Consider the following 22,065-nt stretch of genomic DNA (forward strand, 5'->3'; position numbering starts at 1 on the left):
TCAACGAACCAAACGCCTGCTAAAAGTCCAACACCATCCTTCACTCAAATTTATCACAACATTTCATCGTCTTCAAACTCTCAATCCCACCTTTTTTTTTCTCTGCTTCCACAACTATGGCTGCAAAACTGAAAATAGCAGGAACATGGTCAGGTGTTATAGAAGTAGACTTACAAAATTGGACAGTACCCATGTTAAGAGAAGAGATAGCCAAGCAATCAAATTGTACTCCATCATCAATCAATCTCATCTATGGAGGTCGTTTACTCAAAGACAGTGATCAAAATCTTAAATTGATTGAATTGGGTGTTAAAAATAACGCCAAAATATTGGTTTCTAGAGTTAATGTTGATGAGGGTATGTCTTTTCAGCAAGAATTAATGGCGGAAGAACAGCGTTCTTCTAGACTCACTCGTCTCAAGTAAACTATTTACCCTAATTCATCTCTTTTTCTATTTTTTTTTTACTGTTTTTGATTTATTTCCTCTAAAGTTTTGATTTTTTTTTTATAAATATTTGATCATGTATGTTTTTGGGGTTGTTGATTATGTATGTTTTTGGGGTTGTTGATCATGCAAGTTATAGGGATTATGAATTTTCCTCCGTTTTATAATATATTGCATTGTTTTTTTTATATTTGATTTATGTTATTATTGGCCTGAATTTTTTTTCTCTTGTGGATGTTTTTCTTTTTGTGTGTGATAATGATCATCCAAGGTTTTGAATTGATGAATAGCAAGATATTGAAGGTTGTTTGTATTGAATTATGCTTTTGATGGTATGAAATCTAAAGGGTTTTGTTTTGGTAAATAAGGGGAGTAAAATTTCACTTTCACTAATTTTTTGATTTAGTCAATCTGCCCCCTTATTTGTCTTATTGTGAGTATGAAGTGTGTTGTTTAGCAATTGTGATTTGTGATTGTGAGTAAGAAAGTTGAGCCTAGTTATGCTCTGCTTCTCATGCTCTGATAAGATTTTGAGATAGTTTTGTGTTCAGGTCTGAATTGTTATAGCAAGGTAAGTAGTGGTTGTTGGAGCAGTCTTATCTTGCTGTATTATGGTGTTCGCCATTTTTAGTCTTCAGAATTGAGATTGTATGGCTGTGGTGTATTATCCATTCAATTTCTATGTTGAGTGTATGAGGGTGGTTATTGCTTGCTTTAATTGAATTAAGCAATACTGCTCAAATATCTGTTTCTCGAACGTACCAGGACGGCTGTAGCTGCACTTGCTAAGAGACATGCAGATGGCTCACTGCCAATTGAGGACTACAACATAGAGCTTGAGGATCAAAGAGGACAGAAGGTTAATATGGGTTCTGAGACTGATCAAAGGTACGTGTGTGGATGTTGCAATGGTATGGACTTTTGAGTGCTCTCATTTCCTTTTAGGTATAGATTTTGAATATCGACTATATTGTTTATATTTGGCAGAGCAATAATGATGGGTCTTATGCTGCACACAAAAGGAAAGCAACTTACGAGATTTCAACAATTCAAAGATGCTTTAGAGGTGCTTGAAATGGGAGAGGTTAGTGGTAGGCTGGTAGCATTTATTTGCAAGCAATGATTGTAAATTAGAAAATGTTTTGTTTAATAAAGGTACGTCTATTTCAGTTAAATTTGTTTCTACATATGATGTTTATGACATAGATCCATCCTGTTCTTTCAGGAGGCCTTTTCTCTTTGTGACCCGAAACTCATAGAGGTATCAATCATTCCTTTTCTAAACTATGCCTTCATCTGGTATCTGACGTGATATACACTGCATATATGAGTGTATCTGCTTAACTGTGTCCTTGCTGTCTCTTGCACTATACATGTTTTATTCATTCTTTGCTTTAATTTCACAGCGTATTGACAATGTTCCAATTCTTCAAATCGACATGGTGTGGTGCTATTTTATGCTTCGTGACATCAACTTGCTCGCGGTGGCGGGCGAGCGTCTTGCAAAAGCTAGACAAGGTATTGAACGTGCCCATGGGAAGAATGCCTCTCGTGTAAGACAGCTTCAGGCTAGCAGTAGCCCGGAGATTGCATTGTAGGTTACATCGTTCTTTTTCTATTTCGCTCCGTCTCCGAAGATGGGAATTAAAATTGCTACATAACTTACATTTTTTTTGTGGTTCCTCTCCTAGGTATTTGAGGTTGGAGCTCTTGGAAGGCGTGGCAGCTTTTCACTGTGGAAAGTTGGAAAAATCAAGAGAAGCTTTGACTTCTGCCAAAACAAGATTCTCTAAGGTAAGAAAAAGTTAGATCTATCTTTTGTTCTTTTGGATTTTCATGTACGGCTCTCCTTTATGTGAGCTAAATCATACATCATCCCCCAAAATATGAAGCAATGATTTAATTTATAACCTGTTTGATGGTTAAGAAGTTAATATTCTTGTAGATCGAAGAGTACTGAAGAAGATTTTATCTGCTAAGGCTTTCTTTTTCCTCTGTTTAACAAATAACTTGGGGGAATACTGTGATGAACTGACATTTTTAAAGCATATAGAAGAGGAAGATTAAGAACTTAAACTGATAATTGATTGATACTTTCTGAAAACAGGAAAATAAAGTGATAACTAGAAGCTTTTAAGAGGCTTGCACCAATTACCAAACTAATCTCTCAACAATATTTAGCATGATGTGTGTCTGCCTAATCTGTTGTATTTATAGCATATTTTCCTCACTAACTCTCTAACTTATTTTCCAAGCTAACTTCTAACTGAATTATAGTGCACTACCCATAGTATTCCCCTACCGTAGGCTAGCTCATCACGGACTCTTATTAATGAGATTTTATCTGCTTGACTGCTTCTCTATAACAAGCAACAGGTTCTCATATTAGTAGGGTTCGCATATGGAGTTCCTATGTGTTGTAAACTTGTAACTGTGAATCTGGCTTTGCTATCAAAATTATTTCGGCTGAGCCTGAGGATTGGTTAGCATTGTAATTAGTTTGCTCCTATCTAAGGATATTATTTGAGAATTAGATTAATAGTAATGTGCTGAACTCTATTATTTGCTGGGTTTTGAGGCTATTAAACTTTTTTTTATCTTTATATTGATTCTCATTTTACTGTCTTTTTTGTAGTTTGGCTCTCTAAACCATTCATATAAACCGTATATCTTTCTCCAATCATCAGACTGCCTCATTGAATGATTGCATTACTGCTATAAATGATGATGTTTTTGTTGTTCTCTTTTTCTTTTCTTAATATTCAGCTTCAAGTATCAGATGAAGCCTTATCATTGTTAATGAGCATGGGTTACAAGGAATATGAAGCTAAGAGAGCTTTAAAGATGAATGAGCAGGATGTTGAAACTGCTATTAATTTTCTTGTGGAGGAGAAAGAAAAGAAGGCAAAGAAGCGGGAAGATGATATCAAGCGTCAAAAGGAAATTAAGTATGCATCTGTTACATTCTAACTATTCTATACCGTTGCTTCTAAAATTTTCATCATTTAATGCTTTAAATTCTTGCAGGGAACAGAAAAAATATGGAAAGACACCCCTTGGGAAAGCTGTTGATCTTCAAATGATAGATGTTTTAGTGACCATTGGGTAAGCTTGCTTACTGTTGAGGCTACCATGCCTATTATGTCATTGCCATGGGTGATTTTCAGTTGAAGTTTTTGACATTTATTGTTCTCCTGGGTTCTTACATCCTTGTGAAGTACTCTCTCTGTCCCTATTCTGTTACCACATTTTAGGACGTCCCAATTTAGTTGCAACATACCCTATTTTGTAATTCTTTTCTCTGAAGTTGGTCCCTGCAATCACCCACCCACTTTTTCTTCCCTATCTTTTAAGTTCGCCAAGCGACATTTCTTAGCAACTTTATTCTACAGGTGCAGAAGTGTTAGTGGAAGTTTGGGCCTTTGAGCTCACTAATTTGTCATTTGCCTATTGGAGATCTGAATATATTATTTCTTGAAATATTATTGATAATATGGGACTGGAACAATTGCGCTTAACTGCCTCGGAATAGTGATGGGAAAACCCTAGCAAAGGCTACTAGCTGTTCATCAGATCTGCTTTGTAATAGTTTTGACCCATTGCCGAAATAAAGGAGAAATGCAATTTCAATATTCATAATTTTATCAGAACATGAAGAATGCGACGTTTATGTGAAGCAGGGTGGGTGGGGGGGGGGGTGCAAGTATAGTATCCTCGTTATTGTAATTATAAAGCTTCTTTTGTCTTCAAAGCTAAGAATTGCTTCACCTGTCAGGTTTGAGAGGGAGCTTGCTGCGGAAGCCCTTCGAAGGCATGAAAACGACACTCAAAGGGCTCTGGATGATTTGACTAACCCCGAGCTCAATTCTAAGATACAGGTAACTTTTGTGCCATTCGGTGTCGCATTCAATGCAATCCCTTTGCTCATATCTTGAAACTAGCTACAGGCCTGCAGCTTTTGTATTACGAAAACTTCATTTACCTTAATTCTGTTTGCAGCTCGATATTGAATCTAAGAAGAGGAAGAGACAACAAAACCGTTTAAATTCTACCATTGAGGAACTTGTATCCATGGGTTTTGAAAGAACAAGAGGTAATATTTTCTGTTGTTAATAATAGTTTAGGTTGATCTTTCAGATATATTTTTTAATCTATTTGCCTTTTGTTTTTGATGATCCTGTAGATATTTTCATGAACTTTCAATTGTTTTATTCTGTTCTTGTTATTATTGAGTCAATAGTATAAACTCTTTGATTTATCTTTTGTAATAACACTTCAAAGAAGAAAATTTGTTTGTGATTTTCTCAGTAGGATAATGTGCTCTAAATATGAAATTCCACCTTACATGATCCTTTCTCACTCATTCTTCATTTTTTTTTTGCCTTTTGGTTTATAGTGCTTGCTGCTGTTAATGCCCATGGAACAAAAGCTGAGGCATTGAACGAGTTGCTCGCACAACAAGGTCAGCCAGCCCCAGCTGCTGTTAATGATATACCGAGTTCTGATCCTACTCCCAGCTCCACCGCCGAAGTAAGGGAGAATACATCAAGTAATAGTGCTGATGAGAGAGAATCTCCATCAAGTTCTCGAGGAGAAGGGGAAGAGCGGGATTTCGAGATGGAAGATGAACTTGTGGAGGAACTCGATAGAGGAGACGCGTTTTCAGATTATGACATCGATGTGACTAAAGAAGCAGAAGCTCTGAACGAATATTTAGCCTTGCTTGATTCTGCCATGGATGGTGGTAACTGATGAGATAGATTCTGACCTGTTGCTGCTGTATATAGTACGAGCTTTTATTACATTGGTAATGCATCTTATAGAAAGTAGAAACAGATAGGTCAATTAGTTTTTGACTACCCATAACTTAGGTGCATAAGATGGTAAGAAGTCAATTGATATTTTAAAACATGGAGAGCTTGTGATTCAAAAAAAAAAAAAAAACATGGAGAACTTGGTTCAATATATGTGCCATATTATTATTATCTAAGTTCAATATTCTCTAAGGCTGGCAAAAACTGACCTAACCTGATAACCCGACCTGAAAATTTCGGGTTTGGATTGAGATTTTCGACTTGGAAAAAAAATGGATCGACCCAACCCGACCTGAAAATATAATGGGCTAGGTTCAGGTTGACCTTTTGAAACTGAAAATAACCCGAAATGACCTGCTTTAAAAATAACTTATACTATGTTAGGTTAGCCCGTAGCCAGTTAGGTTATAATATTGGGTCAAGCCTAACTCACTTCAAAGTTCAACCTGAAAATTTCGGCTTTGATTGTTGGAACTTAAACATGATTACATGTACAGTACCTTTCAGAATTAAGCTGACAGTTTTTTTTACCATTGGATATTTAGATTTTTATTTCATGTCATTTTGGGTTGGTTTCGGGTCAACCCGAAAAATATAAGGTCGGGTTTGGGTTGATGTTTTCGACCTGAAATATAAATCAAGTCGGGTTTGGATCAGGGGTAAGTGACCTGAAATATGAATCAGGTCAACCTGAAACTGACCTAACCCAATGATTGCCAGCCCCAATCTTCTCATCTCATATTTCAAATAGTTCTCATATATGAGATTGATATTTGATAGTTAGAGTTTGTTTTGTAACAGACCGTTTACTTTTAAATTAAAATTAGGCAATAATAAGCTCAATTTCAAAAAGAGAATTAGTCTAATAGTGACTAATTTAATTTCTTTCAGTAACTAGTTTAATCCATTTAGTACCTACGTTTACTTTTATATTTAAATTAGACCGTCTTTTTTGATAATTTTTGTTGATATTATGGTTTTCTTTTTTCCTTGGTGGATTGGATGAAGGGTCCTAACAAGCTTACACCTTTGCAGGTCAATCTAGTTTGGGTGAAGACGACATAATTTCTTGTTGTTTCTATTTTTGCAAAGCTAACATAAATATGTGGTTCGACCTAAAGTGGATTAGCTCAGATCCACCCACACCAATTAACCAATTATTTAACTAAAATCAACTACAAATTTCCATATTAGAGTCTAAATATGTAGAAGTACATATTACCTGGAATTTCTTAATTAGTGATTGGCTGGATTGATAAGGAGGCCATAAATTATCAATTAATATGATAAGTTGGAAATTGAAGTTTGATTTAGTTTATGAATTTTGATTATAAAGTTTTTCATATACTAATATTAACTCTAAGCACGAGTGAGGTTTAGGGTTCGGTCAATAATAAATTTTTAAGAAGTTTTTAAAGGTTTGATCCAGTGAAACCTTAACTAAACTTGGAAAGTGGTGTTTGATGAGATAATTAGATTATACTGGTTGAGAAGTATTTGGCGAGAAAAATAAAAAGAATAAATAGTTTTTGTGATTTCGCATTTGAAGTTAATTTTTTTTTATTCTTTTACTAATTTAACCACTAGTTTTATCAAACATTAAAAACAAGAAACTGTGCCACACGGCCTCTCCCTAGGGAGTTTCAGTTCATTTTATCCATGTACAATAAAAAATTAAGAAATTGCATAGTATAGGTCATAATTTTTGATCCCGAAACCTCAAGTACATATACTAAAGTACTAACACTAGGCTAAGTTCTATTTAGTGTTATTATCATAAAGTATTATATTAATAAATGAAATTTTTTCTTACCCGGGGCATAGCCCGGGCCTAATAACTAGTTAGAACTAGAAACATGCTCTTTATTTATTTTCTTCCTCTTCCATACCTTTAGATCATGACACCTAAATTAGGAATAAAATGAATTAGCAAAATCCCAAATATTCTCCCCCTTGTGCAATCATGATTATTGATATTGGAAATGAAAGTATTTGTTCTATGAAAAAAAAACGATCAAACAATCACCACGACATCCAATAGCGTAGGGCTTGTTTAGTATCAATGTTCGCTTCTAGTTTTTACTTTCAAAATTCTAAAAATCAGATAATATAAAATATCTTGTACATTGAATATGAACTTGGAACAAAATTCATACTAATCATAATTATGGTAAAATTCTACACTTACAATCAGGAAAACTGCTTTTTTTTTCTTAAAGTGAAAATCAGAAAATCAAATATATATCATCATTAAATTAAATTAAATCAAGATCCGCCAAAGACGAGAGCTTGACAGACTTTGGAGAAATCTAGAAACGACCCGATTAGTTCATACTAATCATATGTTGTGCCCAAAACCAAACTCATTTACTAAAGTGGAATACCACCCGAAAAATCAAACAAATTTTGGCCCACTGGGCTTACTTGATAGGATAATAAATTAACAACATTCGTAGAACTAAGGTCTTGTTTGGTTGACAAAACAAATCATGGGAAGTGCAAATTCCTAGGAAGTAAAAGTATATGAAGTTGTTTGGTTGGCAAAATCATGGGAATTTGCACTTCATAGGAAGTTCTATTTCCTCCAAAATGGAGGAAGTTCTACTTCCTCCAAATAGAGGAAGTTACTTACCTAGGTCCCCCTAGGTAAGTAGAACTTCCCATGGGAAGTTCTACTTCCCATTATCAACCAAACACAATTTTACACTTCCTAGGAATTTCAAATACACGGGAAAAATAACTTCCTAGGAAGTATGACTTCCTATATACAACCAAACAAGACCTAAATATCTGACTGGAAAACTGGGAAAGTAGTAATAGTAGTAGTTGAATTAAATAAAAAACCAAACAAAAATAAATGATATCGTTTTCTTCAAAACTCATTTTCAGCAGCCTACCCTTACGAATCGCCATCTCCATACTCTCTCTATCTCTCTCTCTCTCCATTTACCGTTGCCCCAGTCAACACGAATTAGCTCTACGAAAAACCCTAGAAAACTCCTCAATCTTCAATCATACAATCACACATTTTCAATTCAATTCAATTCTATTTTATCAGCGTAATTCCTCAATTTGTTCGAGCTGAAAATTCGTAAATAAATTAGCTGGAAAATAATGTCGTCGGAAATCGAGGTAGTTGAGGAAGAAGAAGAAGTCGCGCAATCGAGAGATCGATCGACGACAACGACCGCGAATACAATTGGTGCAGCTTCATCGTCGTCGTCAATGGTGGAGAGAGAAAATGATGAGAGTTTGAAAGATGATGTTTATACAGCTGCTGCATATGGTGATATGGAGAAACTTGAGAGATTAGTGGAGAGAGAAAATTGTTCAGTTTCTGAACCTGATGCTCTTGGTTACTTTGCTTTACAGTGGGCTGCTCTTAACAATCGTACTGCTGCTGCTCGTTACATTCTTGAGGTTTTTTTATTTTATTTTCTTTGATTTTCTACGTTTCATTTTTAGTAGTATGTTTGTATTTACTTTAATTGTTGATTTTTAGTTGCATTTTGATATTGTGGTAATTTAGGAGGTAATGGATTGAAGTTTGTTTGAGCTCATTATTGTGATTATAAATTATATTTGTTTGCTTGTTTTAGGAATTCTTTGAGTTGAGTTGAGTTGAGTTGTGTGAAGGAATAGTATTAGATGTTGTGATAACTGAGGAAATTAGTGATGTTATGATATCCGTCGTTTGCGAGATTTAGTTGCGATTATATAGTTGAAGGAGGTTTTAGTGATCGAGTGGGGAATAGAGGCGGATTGCTCGTTGATTGAGTAACTGCCTATTTGGGGGAATGTATCAGAGTGAAGCTTTACGGTAGGGTTTTCTGCGATGTATGAAGCTAGGGATGATGATTTTACCTTATTGATAGGATGGATAGGTCCAATGCAAGTATATTCTTTGTACTCATGACAGATTTGTGGGTGTTTTGTGGCTCTAATTACGAAATAAGGAGGCTTCAGTGAGTGAGTGGGGGATAGAGGTGGATTGCATTGCTCGTTGATTGAGTATTTGGAGGAATGTATTAGAGTGAATTTTTAGGTGTAGGTTCTTCTGCAGTGTATGAGGCTAGGGATGATGATTGTACCTTATTGAATTGATAGTAAGGTCCAATGCAAAGGTACTTTCTGTACTCATGGCAGATTCATTGGGTTTTTGCTGCTTTAATTACTAAATAAGGGTGCTTTTTTGGGAGAAAAACACATGAGATTGGATCAATTGCTCAATATTGAAGATGGGATAGTCTTCTCTAATGTGATGTGATTGAAGTTTGTTAATCATGTGATTGCTTGTTTGGAGGTTTATGATACAAGCTGGTTTAAGTGGCAGTGTCTGCATTTGTTGGATAAAGACATAGTTGTACAACATTATGTGCGTAATATATAGTTAATCTTCAAACACTATCTTTTGGGGGTTGGGGTGGGGGAGGTTTGACATATATTAGTCCTTAGAGAATGATACATCTCAACTCTCAAGATTCCATATTTCTGTGACTATCAGGGAGGTTATTTGGGATTTCGCGGAGTAATAAAGAGACATTTCGACTTTTTACCTTTCTGAGGCAGGAAGGGGGGATCCACCTGCCTTTTGCAGGTTTTAGTTGTATCCATGCTGACTAATGGACTTCTTCTTGTTGTTATTGAACACATATATTGAGATTTGTGCTGGTGAGACATTTGTTGTCATCACAAGGATTAATGTGATTGGAATCTACTTAGCGGATGTAAATTTCAGATGAATGGTGATGTATCTCATATTCAAAGTTTGCGAAAATGTGCTTGCAACTGTTTTTGTTTGTTCAATTGGTCTTTTGTGATGTTATTCTCGTATTGAGCTAGTGGAGCCATGTGGTGAAGTGCATATGCAGTATAAAGCTGTATTAATTTTTCCAGTTTTGTGAAACTTCCTCTTTTTCCTCTATTAGAACTTCTGCACTGGTGTGGCTAAATCTGGTTCTTCGCGATGTTCTATAGGATCATGTGGCTGAGTTGTTTGTTTCCCCCTTGCTTTTTTAAGGCTCTCATGCGTTTTTGTCGGTGATCTACTCCCTTCCTTCAAAAATAACTGTCTTGTATACTATTTTGGTTAGTCCACAAATAAATATCCTATTTACGTAACTCATGTGTTATGGACCCCTTCCCTAACTATTTTTTTTCATTCTATCGCTTCACATTTCGTGTGATGTCAGACCCTTCACCCAACTCTTTCTCTTTTAATCAGTTTATTCTTACTTTTACTCTAGCTACCACAATGCCTAAATTCCCCTATATTTACTCTTATCATGCGTGCCCAAAGGCTAGCATGATGTTTATTTTTTTAATTGAGGGAGTTTGAGATTCTAGCGTAGGGGATATGTGATATGAGTTTATTTCAATGTAGTAAATGGGGGTATTGAAATGTTAGTTTGTGGACTTGAGTTCTATCTCTGTTGCATCTGTGTGCAAAAATAAGAGAGAACTTATCATTTTGAACTTTGGTCAATTTTAGCTCATTGTGGGTTTTGTTTATTTTTGCTGATTTACAGCATGGTGGAGATATAAATGCAGTTGATCACACTGGGCAGACAGCTTTGCATTGGAGTGCAGTACGGGGAGCGATCCAGGTTGCTGAGCTTCTCTTGCAAGAAGGTGCCCGAGTTAACGTTGCCGATATGTACGGTTATCAGGTTTGCTTTCTCTATCCGTATCTTTCATGTAGCAACAAGAGTAGATCTTTATTTGTCGGTGAAGTTGTTAAAACAAGTGATAATAGCTCTACAAATTGCAACTTCTTGCTTCTTTGAGTGTTCAGGAAGAGGGACCAATTTCATTTGGTCCAACCTTTAAATTAAACAATGATAATAAATCACTAGGAATTACTCTAATTCAATTCAAAATTGAAGAACTTTAAATCATAATCAAATAGGTATAAAGATGGCTTCCCTCACTTAGCACTTAAAATAGACTACTCATGTTAGAGAACATAATAAACACAATCAGAGTAAAGGAATTCAACAAATTAAAATAAGTAAAGAATAATATCGAAGATTGAAGAACGATGGAAGCGAAATCCACGATCTTTATAAATCTTCAAAGTCAAAAGGGCACACAAAGCTCGAGAGAAAACTAGGTGTTTAAACCTAGAACAAGGAAATAAGATAGTCTAATCGAAATTTCTAAAATCATATATATAGTCTTTGCAAAATTGGCTAAAAGAACACTAAAACTAAACATCCCGAGATACAGCCTGGTCCACTGCCTCCCCATCGGGAAGCGGTGATTTTCTTCTACGAGCTTAGCTGAGAATCCGTCCGGTCAACCGTGCGAAACCATTCCACTGGGGACACAAGCATTTCTGCTTATTCTTCAAAGAGTCCCTGGCGCGGTCGACCGGATGAGTTTCGCCCCACCAGGCGGGTTTTGTTTTTCTCCATTCTGACTTCAATCTTTATGTCCGCAGCACTTCTCTTACTTCCCGGACTGTGTGGGGCCGTTATATAATCAGTGGACTTGCCCTCTAAACTTAGATTGAGGCTTTAGATGCCTAACTGCCCAATAACGACAAAAGAGCGGAAACAAGTCCAACTATATCAAATCATACGAAAGCTCAAAAGAGCTCAAAACAGTACTCAATGCTAAGGGAATGGAGCTAAAAACTCTATTTAAAATACACATATCAATAGCTTACCTGAAGGCTACAATATGTCTTAGTTTAGAGGATGTCTTTAATGTACAAGGGTTTACTTCATGTATCATTTTTGCTTCATTGTTTAGCCTATGGATGGTAAGGTGCAGTTTATAGTAAAGTTGGATGCTTAATCCTTAGCATAGCTAGGACGTTCAATGGTCAAAATTAGACCGTAACCTCAAAATTTGTGGACCATAGACCAGTTTGAGAAAAAAATCTTTATCACCTAGTTGTTCCCAATCGTCCACTGCCATTTTCTTCAAATGTTTTGGTAATTCAACCTCTCATGTGTTTACGCCTAAGCACAGAAGATCTTTTTCATGTGAAGCATTTTATGGAAGGATAAGTCTGTGATGACAAGGTACACGTCATGGTATGTAAATTATCAGTGATGGGGTTGTCTTTCTGATGCCTGTGACTCTATAGTGACAGTCATATGATTTGGCCCATAACATTCAACTCTGGTTGATTATCATGGAGAGCTTGGAGAATCACATGTCTGTACTTCTGTTCTTTAGCTGTGAATGTTTTTTCATATTTGTATTGCAAACTGTCTATAGGATTAGGTTATTCTGTTACACGCTTCAGTGTTGATATGATAATAATTGGTGATCTATTTGCAGACAACACATGTTGCAGCCCAATATGGCCAGACAGCTTTCCTTTATCACATCGTCATGAAACGGAATGCTGATCCGGATGTTCCAGATAATGATGGAAGAAGTCCTTTGCACTGGTATGATAATTATAGAATTGTGCTTGAGCTAGAAAGTTTTGTCAATCCCAGGCTTGGTCATATTGCTTGCTTTGTTGTTATTGCTAATGATGTCTATACCTGAATTTTAATAGTAAAGACATACTTCAAGAGTGCTGATCCAAAAAGCTGTTGTAGTGGAACAGTTAGTATAAACAGAGAATGAATGCTCCAATTGAAATTTTGCCCTTTTTTACTCGTGTAAACCTTGAGCGATTCGATGTTCACCAAAAAAAAAAAAACCTTGAGCGATGCACATTGGTTTTTCAATGTTGTCTGTATAGGAATTTTGGACTAAAGATGATTTTTTCTAAGAGTTTATGTCCTAAGAGCTGTACAATCATGATAATATGTATGTTTGTGACAGTAGCTGTCTTACTTTTTTATACTCTCTCCTTTCAGTCTAGATGCTTAATCTTCATGTTTGCACATACATGTTTATCATAAAATTCTTATCTAGTGGAATTCACAAATGATAGATTTAAGTTACTACTTCTAGTATTGCATATATTGCTCATCATACTCATTCTTCCATGGCTTAAAATATTAGTTTTGCTTGCTAGCAAACGGCTGCACTTTAAGAAAAGCTGCTGAGCGACCAGTATAATAATCGATTTTGTTTGTCTGTGTTCTTTTTATTTTCACTTCATACCTAATATGTTTCTCAACAGTATATTAGTATGCTCTGAGTAATATATTTGAGCTCATTAACTTATGATAGCTTGCTACATGAGGTCTGCTTTTGAATTATGTGAACATGCTGTATGTTCATACTGATGAATGAAGTCAAACAATAATATGTTCCCCTACAGTAGCTTAGTATGCTTTGTTGAGTGGTATATTTGAGCTCATGCTTTGTTGAGTGGTATATTTGAGCTCATTAATTTATGGTAGCTCGCAATTCATGAGATCTGCTTATGTGAACGTGCTGTATTTTCATACTGATGAATGATGTGAAACATGTAACAGCTTGCATTTGTTCATTTTGTAAGAAAAAAAGATCCTCATTTTTAATGTATTCAGAGTGGATGTGCATTGTTCATCGGTTGGTCTTGGTGTCTCATCAGTTATCAGTATGGTACTTCTATTTTCTTTTGCATTGTATCGAGTTATATATACTTGTGTTGAAATTTGGAACTACAGGGCAGCATACAAAGGCTTTGCTGATTGTATACGTCTTCTTCTATTTTTGGATGCTTATCGAGGACGACAAGATAAAGAAGGTATCATCCTAAGCTGTCATTGAGTTGTTGCAGATCATCCATATGCGAGTCCATAAAAGATACTGAAGCTATAGTTAAAATTTGGTTTACATTTGTAAAAATAAAAATGCCCTCAATTATATTCCTTACATGTAGGTTGTACCCCACTTCATTGGGCTGCAATTCGGGGAAACTTGGAGGCTTGCACGGTTTTGGTACAAGCTGGTAAGAAGGAAGACCTGATTGTGACAGATAACACTGGGCTTACTCCAGCACAATTGGCTGCAGAAAAGAATCATCGACAAGTTGCCTTTTTCCTTGTAGGTCTTGCATTCTAAACTGGTTGCTTATATGTGAAGTATGTTTCCTCCGAGGTGTGGGTTAGCTTGGTAGATTCTATCTTTTAGTGGCCATTGATTGCAGATGAGTTATATCTGTTAGTTTTTGTGCTCTTTCTAGATTATGATGGTTTCAGACAGTCTTCTCTACATCATAATTATCTGAGGCTACGCAACAATGTGTGTGAACTCAAACTTGCTCTTCTGTTTACGTTCTCTTGGACTCTTAAATCTAGAGAATTTGGATTAAGTTGAATAGAATTCCCAATTATTTTAACGTGACAGGGCTCGCTGCCTGTTTGTGTCATGTAAATATGTACTGTGTCACAGGATATATTCAAGGGTTTATTGGGTATAAGTAGACTTAGAATATTTGGGTTTGGTTGGGGGAAATGCAATTGCAGAATATAAAGTCTTTGAACTTATCTTGGCATCCTTCCACTACCTTTTCTTTGTTAGATGTGGTCGATATACTAAAATAACATGATATAGTTGTTAGAGAAAAAGTATTCGGATAATACACCAGAAACTATGGAAGAAGATGCACTAGGAGAACACAAGCTGATGTTTCAAGCTCATTCAGGTCTTGTGACTGATTTTTCATCTCTCTAGAGTTTACTGGTCCTCAGTCTCATGTGCACTGATACAAATTGGACCCTGAAGGGAAAGCTCGTTTAAGTTCCTTTTGTAACTTCTCTTAATGTGTGCAATCATTTTTCCTCTGTTTCTTTTCTTTGTATTCTGATGATCCTCGATTTGGTGATGCCTGATACATATAGTCATGCCTTTGTTCATACAGGGAAATGCTCGGAGGTTACTAGACAAACGTTGGGATTCGAACAGTCGGCTTGGGAAACTCTCAAAATTAGGGCTTGCTCCTATGTTGTGGTTTATTATTTTGCTGCTACTTGTTTTGTATGCTCATTCAGTCATCTTGGGTAACTACTGCGATCATTACACAGAACCGTAACTTTGTCTTTGATTTTGCAAATTTGACAATCAATTTTTCCTCAATGACATCTGTAGATATGAAGCTTCCAAGGTTAACAGTGGGCTTTGGGCTTCTTGCATGGCTTGGTTTTTTCCTAGCTACTGCTGGATTAGTCATGTTCTATAGATGTAGCAGGTTAGCTTATTTACCTCCATATTACTCGATGTCTTGATGGCTTCATGATGTGAATCCCATCAATGATATATCATATTGCAGCGTTTGCTTGAGAAATATTTTTCTGAGATATCTTTCGGTGGTGAAAATACTGCCTCACTTTCCACATGTCTGTTTCAGAAAAGATCCAGGTTATATCAGAATGAATGTACATGATGCTCAAAATATGAAGGATGATGTAAGTTGAATTGTTGTAACTGGAGTTCAATGCATTTATTTATAGAAATTGTTCCTTCTATATGTGAATTTTGCTGTGATCTGATAGTGTTTTCCTTCTCACCCCTGCAGGAACCTCTATTGAAGATTGAGATAGACAATCCTGCTTTGCTGGCTGGAAATTGGTCCCAACTGTGTACAACATGCAAGGTCAGTGGTTTTCTGGATTTTGTTTGTTGGTGGTCCATTGGTTGTATTGGCTACTAATCTTGTCTCTTTCATTGTATGTGTCAATAGATAGTCAGACCTCTTCGTGCAAAACATTGCTCAACATGTGATCGATGTGTTGAACAATTTGACCATCACTGCCCTTGGGTGTCAAATTGTATTGGCAAGGTACACAAAACTTCATGTTAATTTGATCGGTGTTGATTATATAAGGCATGTGTTGATCATGTGATGAGGATATTAGTGGAGCTATTTTTGCGTCCTGTGTTTAATGTACAATCTGTGTAAAAATAGAACTCAATTGTTCTGATGGATTCACTGGTATACACATTGATGCTGACAATTCAGCATGGATATTGGATGCTTGAGATTATTGTGGTTGATTTCCTGTCTGGCTGGCTTGAAATACAGGAAATAGGGTTTGCTTGTGTGGCTAATAAAGTTAGCTTTGTTTCATATTTTATTTATATTAATTATATGGTATCTCATGTCTTCAAACAGCTACTCTATAGTTTAGGACTCATTTTCTGTTTTGTTGATGCAGAAAAACAAATGGGAATTTTTCATGTTTCTTGTGCTGGAAGTCGCTGCTATGATAATTACTGGTCTAGTCACCCTTATAAGTATGCAACTTATGGTCTTTATGCATTCTAATTATGTACTTTTATGGAGTTCTATTGACACATGCAATTTTCTCTTTGCTGGCTTATGATCTTATGGGTAAATGACAATACAGGGGTTGTCAAAGATCCAATGGCTCCATCTTCTTTTGGAGCATGGCTAAGTCATGCTGGCACGCATCATGTTGGTGCCATATCATTTCTGCTTGCTGATTTCTTCCTCTTCTTTGGGGTGGCTGTCTTAACTGTGGTCCAAGCTTCTCAGGTGTGTTTCTGTACCTATTCACCACACACACAAAAATGTATTTTTTTTTTCTTTTTGCATTTGGTGAATGCTGCCAAATCCTCTTATTTCTATTCTGCTCGTTGCCTGTGAGCAAATATCAAATAATGGCCTGTTATGTCTTCTTTTTGTCTGTATGTGGGTGGATGTGTTTGCTATGCATAATAACTATGTCTAGATGTGTGTTTTCTGCTGGATTTGTATGTATAATTATCTAATTACTTTTTGCAGTCTCTGTAAATAATCTTTTTTGTTGTTGGACTTTGACTGTATGTTCAAGGGTCCAGGTAAGTTTTGCCGTCATCACATGTTTGACTTCTATGTCCTAATGAATTATCTGGCGAGGCTCACAATACTTTAAGCTATGTTACTCGCACTCTCTATCATACCTAAAGTACATGTTCCGGGTCATGGACACACCGACATAAGATGTATACTTTGACACTTCATTTTTGGGACAATGTTTATCGAAATTTCTCATTCAATAGTCGAGTCGGACACTTAGTCGAGTCGGACACTTGGACACATACTTGTGTCTGACGAGAGTTCTCTAGTCTCACCTGAATATCTAAGTCCAAGTAACTTAGTATTTATAACTAGCTCTGGAGATTGTTATAACTAATCTGATCAAACTCCTGATTGTTCATGATAGATAATTAGGCTTGTAGAGAGGCACTTTAGTGTAACTTTTTGGGGCACAGAATTAAAACAAGGCTGTTTTGTAACGGATCTCATACTTCTTGTTCAGTGAAATGCCGTTCCTTTACATGTGTGCTAAAAGAACATGGTGACATCTGTCATTGACTGTTATTTTATCATATTAGCCTTTATAATCCCTTTTTAAAAGTTCAAGCTGCTACACTTATTGATACAATTGATTTACAAATAAAATTAGATCATACTCATATTTTAGTCACTATAAATTCACAGATTCTCCTATTTTACACTAGATAAGGGGCTAACTACATATCTTGAACTACAAAAGTGGAAACAAGATTAGATATAATTAGGTTGCTAGTGGCAAATCCAAAATCCTGGTAGATAGCACGATGCCGAAGTGGATCTGTTTCAATTTTCAATCTATGCTGCAAAGGACGTTAATAAATTATATTACCCGCGAGGTGCCACTTTCACTATGCCTTGACTTCCACTGTGACCACAATTTTTTTTTATTGTTTGGGATGCTTGTAGATAGGGTCGAGAAGATGCGTGATTTCAGTAATATGTGAAAATTTTGAAAATTATTGTTCTCGGGTACCTCTGTGGGTAAACTCAGGACATTGAAGGTCTTAATGATCTTGGAGAGTGATCGTGTTTCCTCCAGGATTTTTTATGTCATCCTTCAAATAAGGCAATGTTTTGAAAACCTATGGCTACCCCTGACAAGCACTGGCACAAGACACTTGAGCACTAAGGTGACACAAACACTACTGACTAGATAATAGGATGCTACAGTACTACAGTAGCCCTGCAAAGGTCTACTTATAGATGTTGGAGCCTTGGAGGGTGCGGGAAGGAGAAAAGCAGGCAAGAAGAGAAAGGTATAAATTACTTGGGTGCAGCTGGTGACTGAGGGACTATGCTGCTCAGTCTCGGGTACCCATGTCCAACAGGGGTATGTGTCCAAGTGTCCGACTCGGCTATTTTTTGCAACATTTTCAAAATTTTAGCCTAAAACGAAGTGTCCAAGTGTCTCACCCATGTCCGAGTCTCGAGACTTGGACACGGGTACTTGAGGTGAAATGAAGAGTCCAAGCAACATAGCTGAGGGAGATTATACAAGAAGAGAAAAGGTATAAACAAGAAGAGAAAGGTATTAGATCAGCGGAAACAAGATCAGATATAATCTGAGGGAGGTGGGAGTGACAGCATAATAGTAGAACAAGACGAAAGATACTTAGTTAATATAGTAGGAGAAGAAATGGTACAAGGTGAAGTAGGAAGAAGAAGGATCTATTGACTAAGGGAGGAAAGGTTTAGAGAGTTTGCAGAAGGCAAAGGAAAGAAAGAAGGATGAAAAAGTAAATCTGATGGAGGGGCCGTGGGGCTGGTATGGATTATGGACTAGTGAGGAAAATGGAATGTGAAAGTTTTCTCAGAATAAACAAAAAACAAATGGTCTTTCAAACTTCAATCCAAACTAGTGCTTAAGGGCTTAAGTGGGACAAGGTAAGTAGCAAAAAGGAGAGTTTCTCTGAAGGGAGAAAAGGAGTAGAGAAGAGGATCCTAGAGAGAGATGGATGTTTGCCAATGGATGAAAAGGGAGAGTGCTTAAGCCAACAATGATTTTCCATCAAAACATCAAATTGCTCGAGACAAAGCAGCTGACTAGGTTAAATATTGTGGAGGTCTTTTAAGAGTAAAAAGTTAGGGACGGGGGAAAGGGGTTGGAGTGTTATTTTGGGGATCTTATGTGCTTTTGGCAAATGAAAGAGTTGTTTCATTCTGAAAGATGGACTGTTAACTAATTAGTTTCGAAGAGGCATATTGTATTATGTACTTGTAATATCTGGGGCTTTGATGAGTCGTGATCTCCTGTTTAGGTTGTGAATATTTTTGTACTTGTGTTTATGATGGCTGGCCAACCGAGTGCTAATGTTGACTAATGACAGATGTGGTAGTTTAAAGTCGAAACTCAAAAGAGTGGTAATTTCACATTGCCTATACCAATAATCAAAGCATTTGACAACTTTGGTTTCTAGTAACTTGAATTTTACTCAGTCAAAAATCAAATCATGAGTCTTTCGATCATGTGATATAGTTCACAATTCTCTATTTGGAATGATGTAAAGAACACCAAACTCATTACTGTTTTACCAAGTCTCTTTGTACTATGTGGGACCCATAACACCGAAGAGTTAAGTGCTCTCTATTTTCTAAATGTTTATCTCTGAAGGTTCCAGGTTAACAAGCTGTTTCTTCAAAGCTTAAAGTGTTTGATTTGACATAATGAAAGAGATATAGGAAAAAAGTTGTTTCTCATTTGATATGTTACTTTATACTTCCTCCGTTTCTTTTTAAGTGACACATTTCTTGTTTTCACGTTTGCCAATGCATTATTTTAACCATTAATATCTTCACTTATTAATAAGAAAAAATTATAAAAAGTTGATATTAAAAAAATTCACATTCTGACGAATCTAACAAGATCCCACATGACTATGTTTTTCCTAAAATGTAAATCACCAAAGCTAATTAAAGTTTAAACTGTGAATAGTAAACACTATGCAAATGTGTCACTTAAAAAGAAACGGAGGAAGTATATAACAAAAAATCATGAAGAGATATAATTGAAGGGAAGCTGCTGTTTCAATGCTTCAATCAGTTGCGTTTTATGCTCTGCTTTGGTACAAAGTGCCTAATCTGGTGGAGTGTGGGAAACTAGTTTGTGTGGACTCGGCATGTTAGCTCTTTGGCTGAGAATCCATATGGGCCAACAGTGGGTTTGGTTTGATTTGGTTTGGTTTACGACACAATGACTGCATATAATTTTCAATCATCTTAATGAGCCATCCACAAATTCAAAAAGTTCTTTTCCTTTGTTTTGGACAATATCTTCAGCATGAGTCTTCAGTTCATATATGTAATACAATCAACATGGGACATGTGCCAGAAAAAATTGAGAATGATACGTGATTGTTTTTGATTTTTTTTTGAAAGTGGAGACCTTTGACAGAAGAGCTTCAAGTCTAAACCATCAAATGGTGAAAGTTTTACTTTTCTGATGCATGATGTGTGCTAACAGTCTAACAGATTCAACCGCAAGCATACCACCTTCCAATCATGAGATCTGAGGACTGATTCTCGTCTCAACTCTCAAAAATAATTATGTTGATGCATGACTACCTCTTCTTTTCTCTTGCAGATATCTCGTAATATAACGACAAATGAAATGGCTAATGTAATGCGTTACAGCTATCTGAGAGGCCCAAGTGGTCGATTTAGAAACCCTTTCGATCATGGGACTCGGAGAAATTGTACAGATTTCTTGTTTAACGGTTACAATGAAGATGTGGAGCGTGCTGAAGATTCAGCTCATGACGAAGAAATCGGGATGGTGCAGATGGGATGCAACCCAAATATGCAAAATGGGTTGGTCCATCCTCATAAAACGAACGGCAATGGCCACATTGCTGTTGATATGAATCCAAAGAATTCAAATACTGGGCATGATCATTCCCATTCTCATTGTAGTCATCATAGTCATGGAAGAACAAGTGGCGCTCCACTTGGATTGGGTTTGGGTCTTGGAAGAGGCAGTTCCCGATCTGTAACAGCATCGTGACACTGAGCCACTTCAAAGCCTATTATTGTTTACATGTGTATATGATTGTAAACATCACAGTGACTTTTTATTGTTCACAGTTTAAAGAGTTCTATCACATCCTCAGTTCCCCTTTTTATCAGGGTGCTGGTTGTTTTTTTTGTTTTCATTTCTGTGGTTTCGAAAGTTCCGACAACCATTGTAGCCATAGCCGGTGCAATTGCTGCCTTGCTGATGGGTTTGTTCACAGACCAGAAAAATGATTTCAACAGAGCTCTTATTGCATCTTTGAAAGAAAAATCAAGTAGAGAATGATGTTTCAATCTGAAGAAATTCTTTAGGAAACCTAGTGGATTTGAAAAGAGAGGTTGTTGAAGAATAACGGGACAGTCTCTTGCTTGTAAAATCCTCCAAGGGTCATATTCTTTTTACACTAAGCAAGTCATGAATGTTTCATACATTTCACACCAGGGACAATTCTACACTCATTTTAGTTGGTTTGGTGGTTTTTACTTTTTTTCCAATTTTTTTTTTTTTTTTGTCTGGACTTTTTTCCCATTGTAGTGCTTTAGCAATAGTGTAACTGAATATAATCTGAAAGTCATTGGTATATCTTGTAAGTTGTAAATTGTGTGGTTGTTAATCAGTTCAAGTATACTTGTAGTCCTCACCCCATGTCTCCAAAATAAATATTCTTGGAATATGTAGTTTGCAACAAAATGTTTTTCCTATACCACAAAAAAAAAGATCTTGTTTGGTAGAACATGTTCAAAGTATTCCTAAACATGCTTAATCATTTTAATATTACATTGCACAATTCAAAATAAATACAGTATCTTTATTTTTTGGATCAATTGAAATTTATTTTCAGTTGAGTTCAATTTAGTTCAGCTTTGGACAATACTTTTAGGGCCTGTTCTCCCCAGCTTATTTTCAGTTCAGTTCAGTTAAGCTCCAATAAGTTCAGTTCAGTTCAGTGAATCAGTTCAGTTTAGTTCAGTTCTTTTATAACCATTTTGTTAAATATTATTATTATGTTGGTATAATTTATTTTACTAATTACTCTTACTATTATTATTATTATTATTATTATTATTATTATTATTACTACTACTATTACTATAA

The 22,065-nt window shown here is 36.1% G+C and overlaps 2 protein-coding genes across 2 annotated transcripts; both read left to right on the plus strand.

Annotated features, from left to right (window-relative positions):
* On the plus strand, positions 1-5,436 carry LOC104901905 (uncharacterized). Its single transcript, XM_048634761.2, has 11 exons — positions 1-421; positions 1,212-1,334; positions 1,434-1,530; positions 1,672-1,707; positions 1,853-2,040; positions 2,138-2,240; positions 3,213-3,394; positions 3,474-3,551; positions 4,222-4,324; positions 4,446-4,539; positions 4,843-5,436. The coding sequence occupies exons 1-11, from the start codon at positions 117-119 to the stop codon at positions 5,196-5,198; spliced, it is 1,665 nt and encodes a 554-aa protein (XP_048490718.1). The 5' UTR covers positions 1-116; the 3' UTR covers positions 5,199-5,436.
* Positions 5,437-8,100: 2,664 nt separating this feature from the next.
* On the plus strand, positions 8,101-21,109 carry LOC104901906 (protein S-acyltransferase 24). Its single transcript, XM_010689530.4, has 13 exons — positions 8,101-8,680; positions 10,789-10,929; positions 12,554-12,666; positions 13,828-13,907; positions 14,043-14,206; positions 15,024-15,162; positions 15,251-15,350; positions 15,510-15,567; positions 15,678-15,755; positions 15,843-15,941; positions 16,318-16,396; positions 16,510-16,658; positions 20,542-21,109. The coding sequence occupies exons 1-13, from the start codon at positions 8,375-8,377 to the stop codon at positions 20,959-20,961; spliced, it is 1,926 nt and encodes a 641-aa protein (XP_010687832.2). The 5' UTR covers positions 8,101-8,374; the 3' UTR covers positions 20,962-21,109.
* The last annotated feature ends 956 nt before the right edge of the window (positions 21,110-22,065 follow it).

This window comes from Beta vulgaris, chromosome 8 (genome assembly GCF_026745355.1).
Source record: "Beta vulgaris subsp. vulgaris cultivar EL10 chromosome 8, EL10.2, whole genome shotgun sequence".
In the NCBI taxonomy this organism is placed as follows: Eukaryota; Viridiplantae; Streptophyta; class Magnoliopsida; order Caryophyllales; family Amaranthaceae; genus Beta; species Beta vulgaris.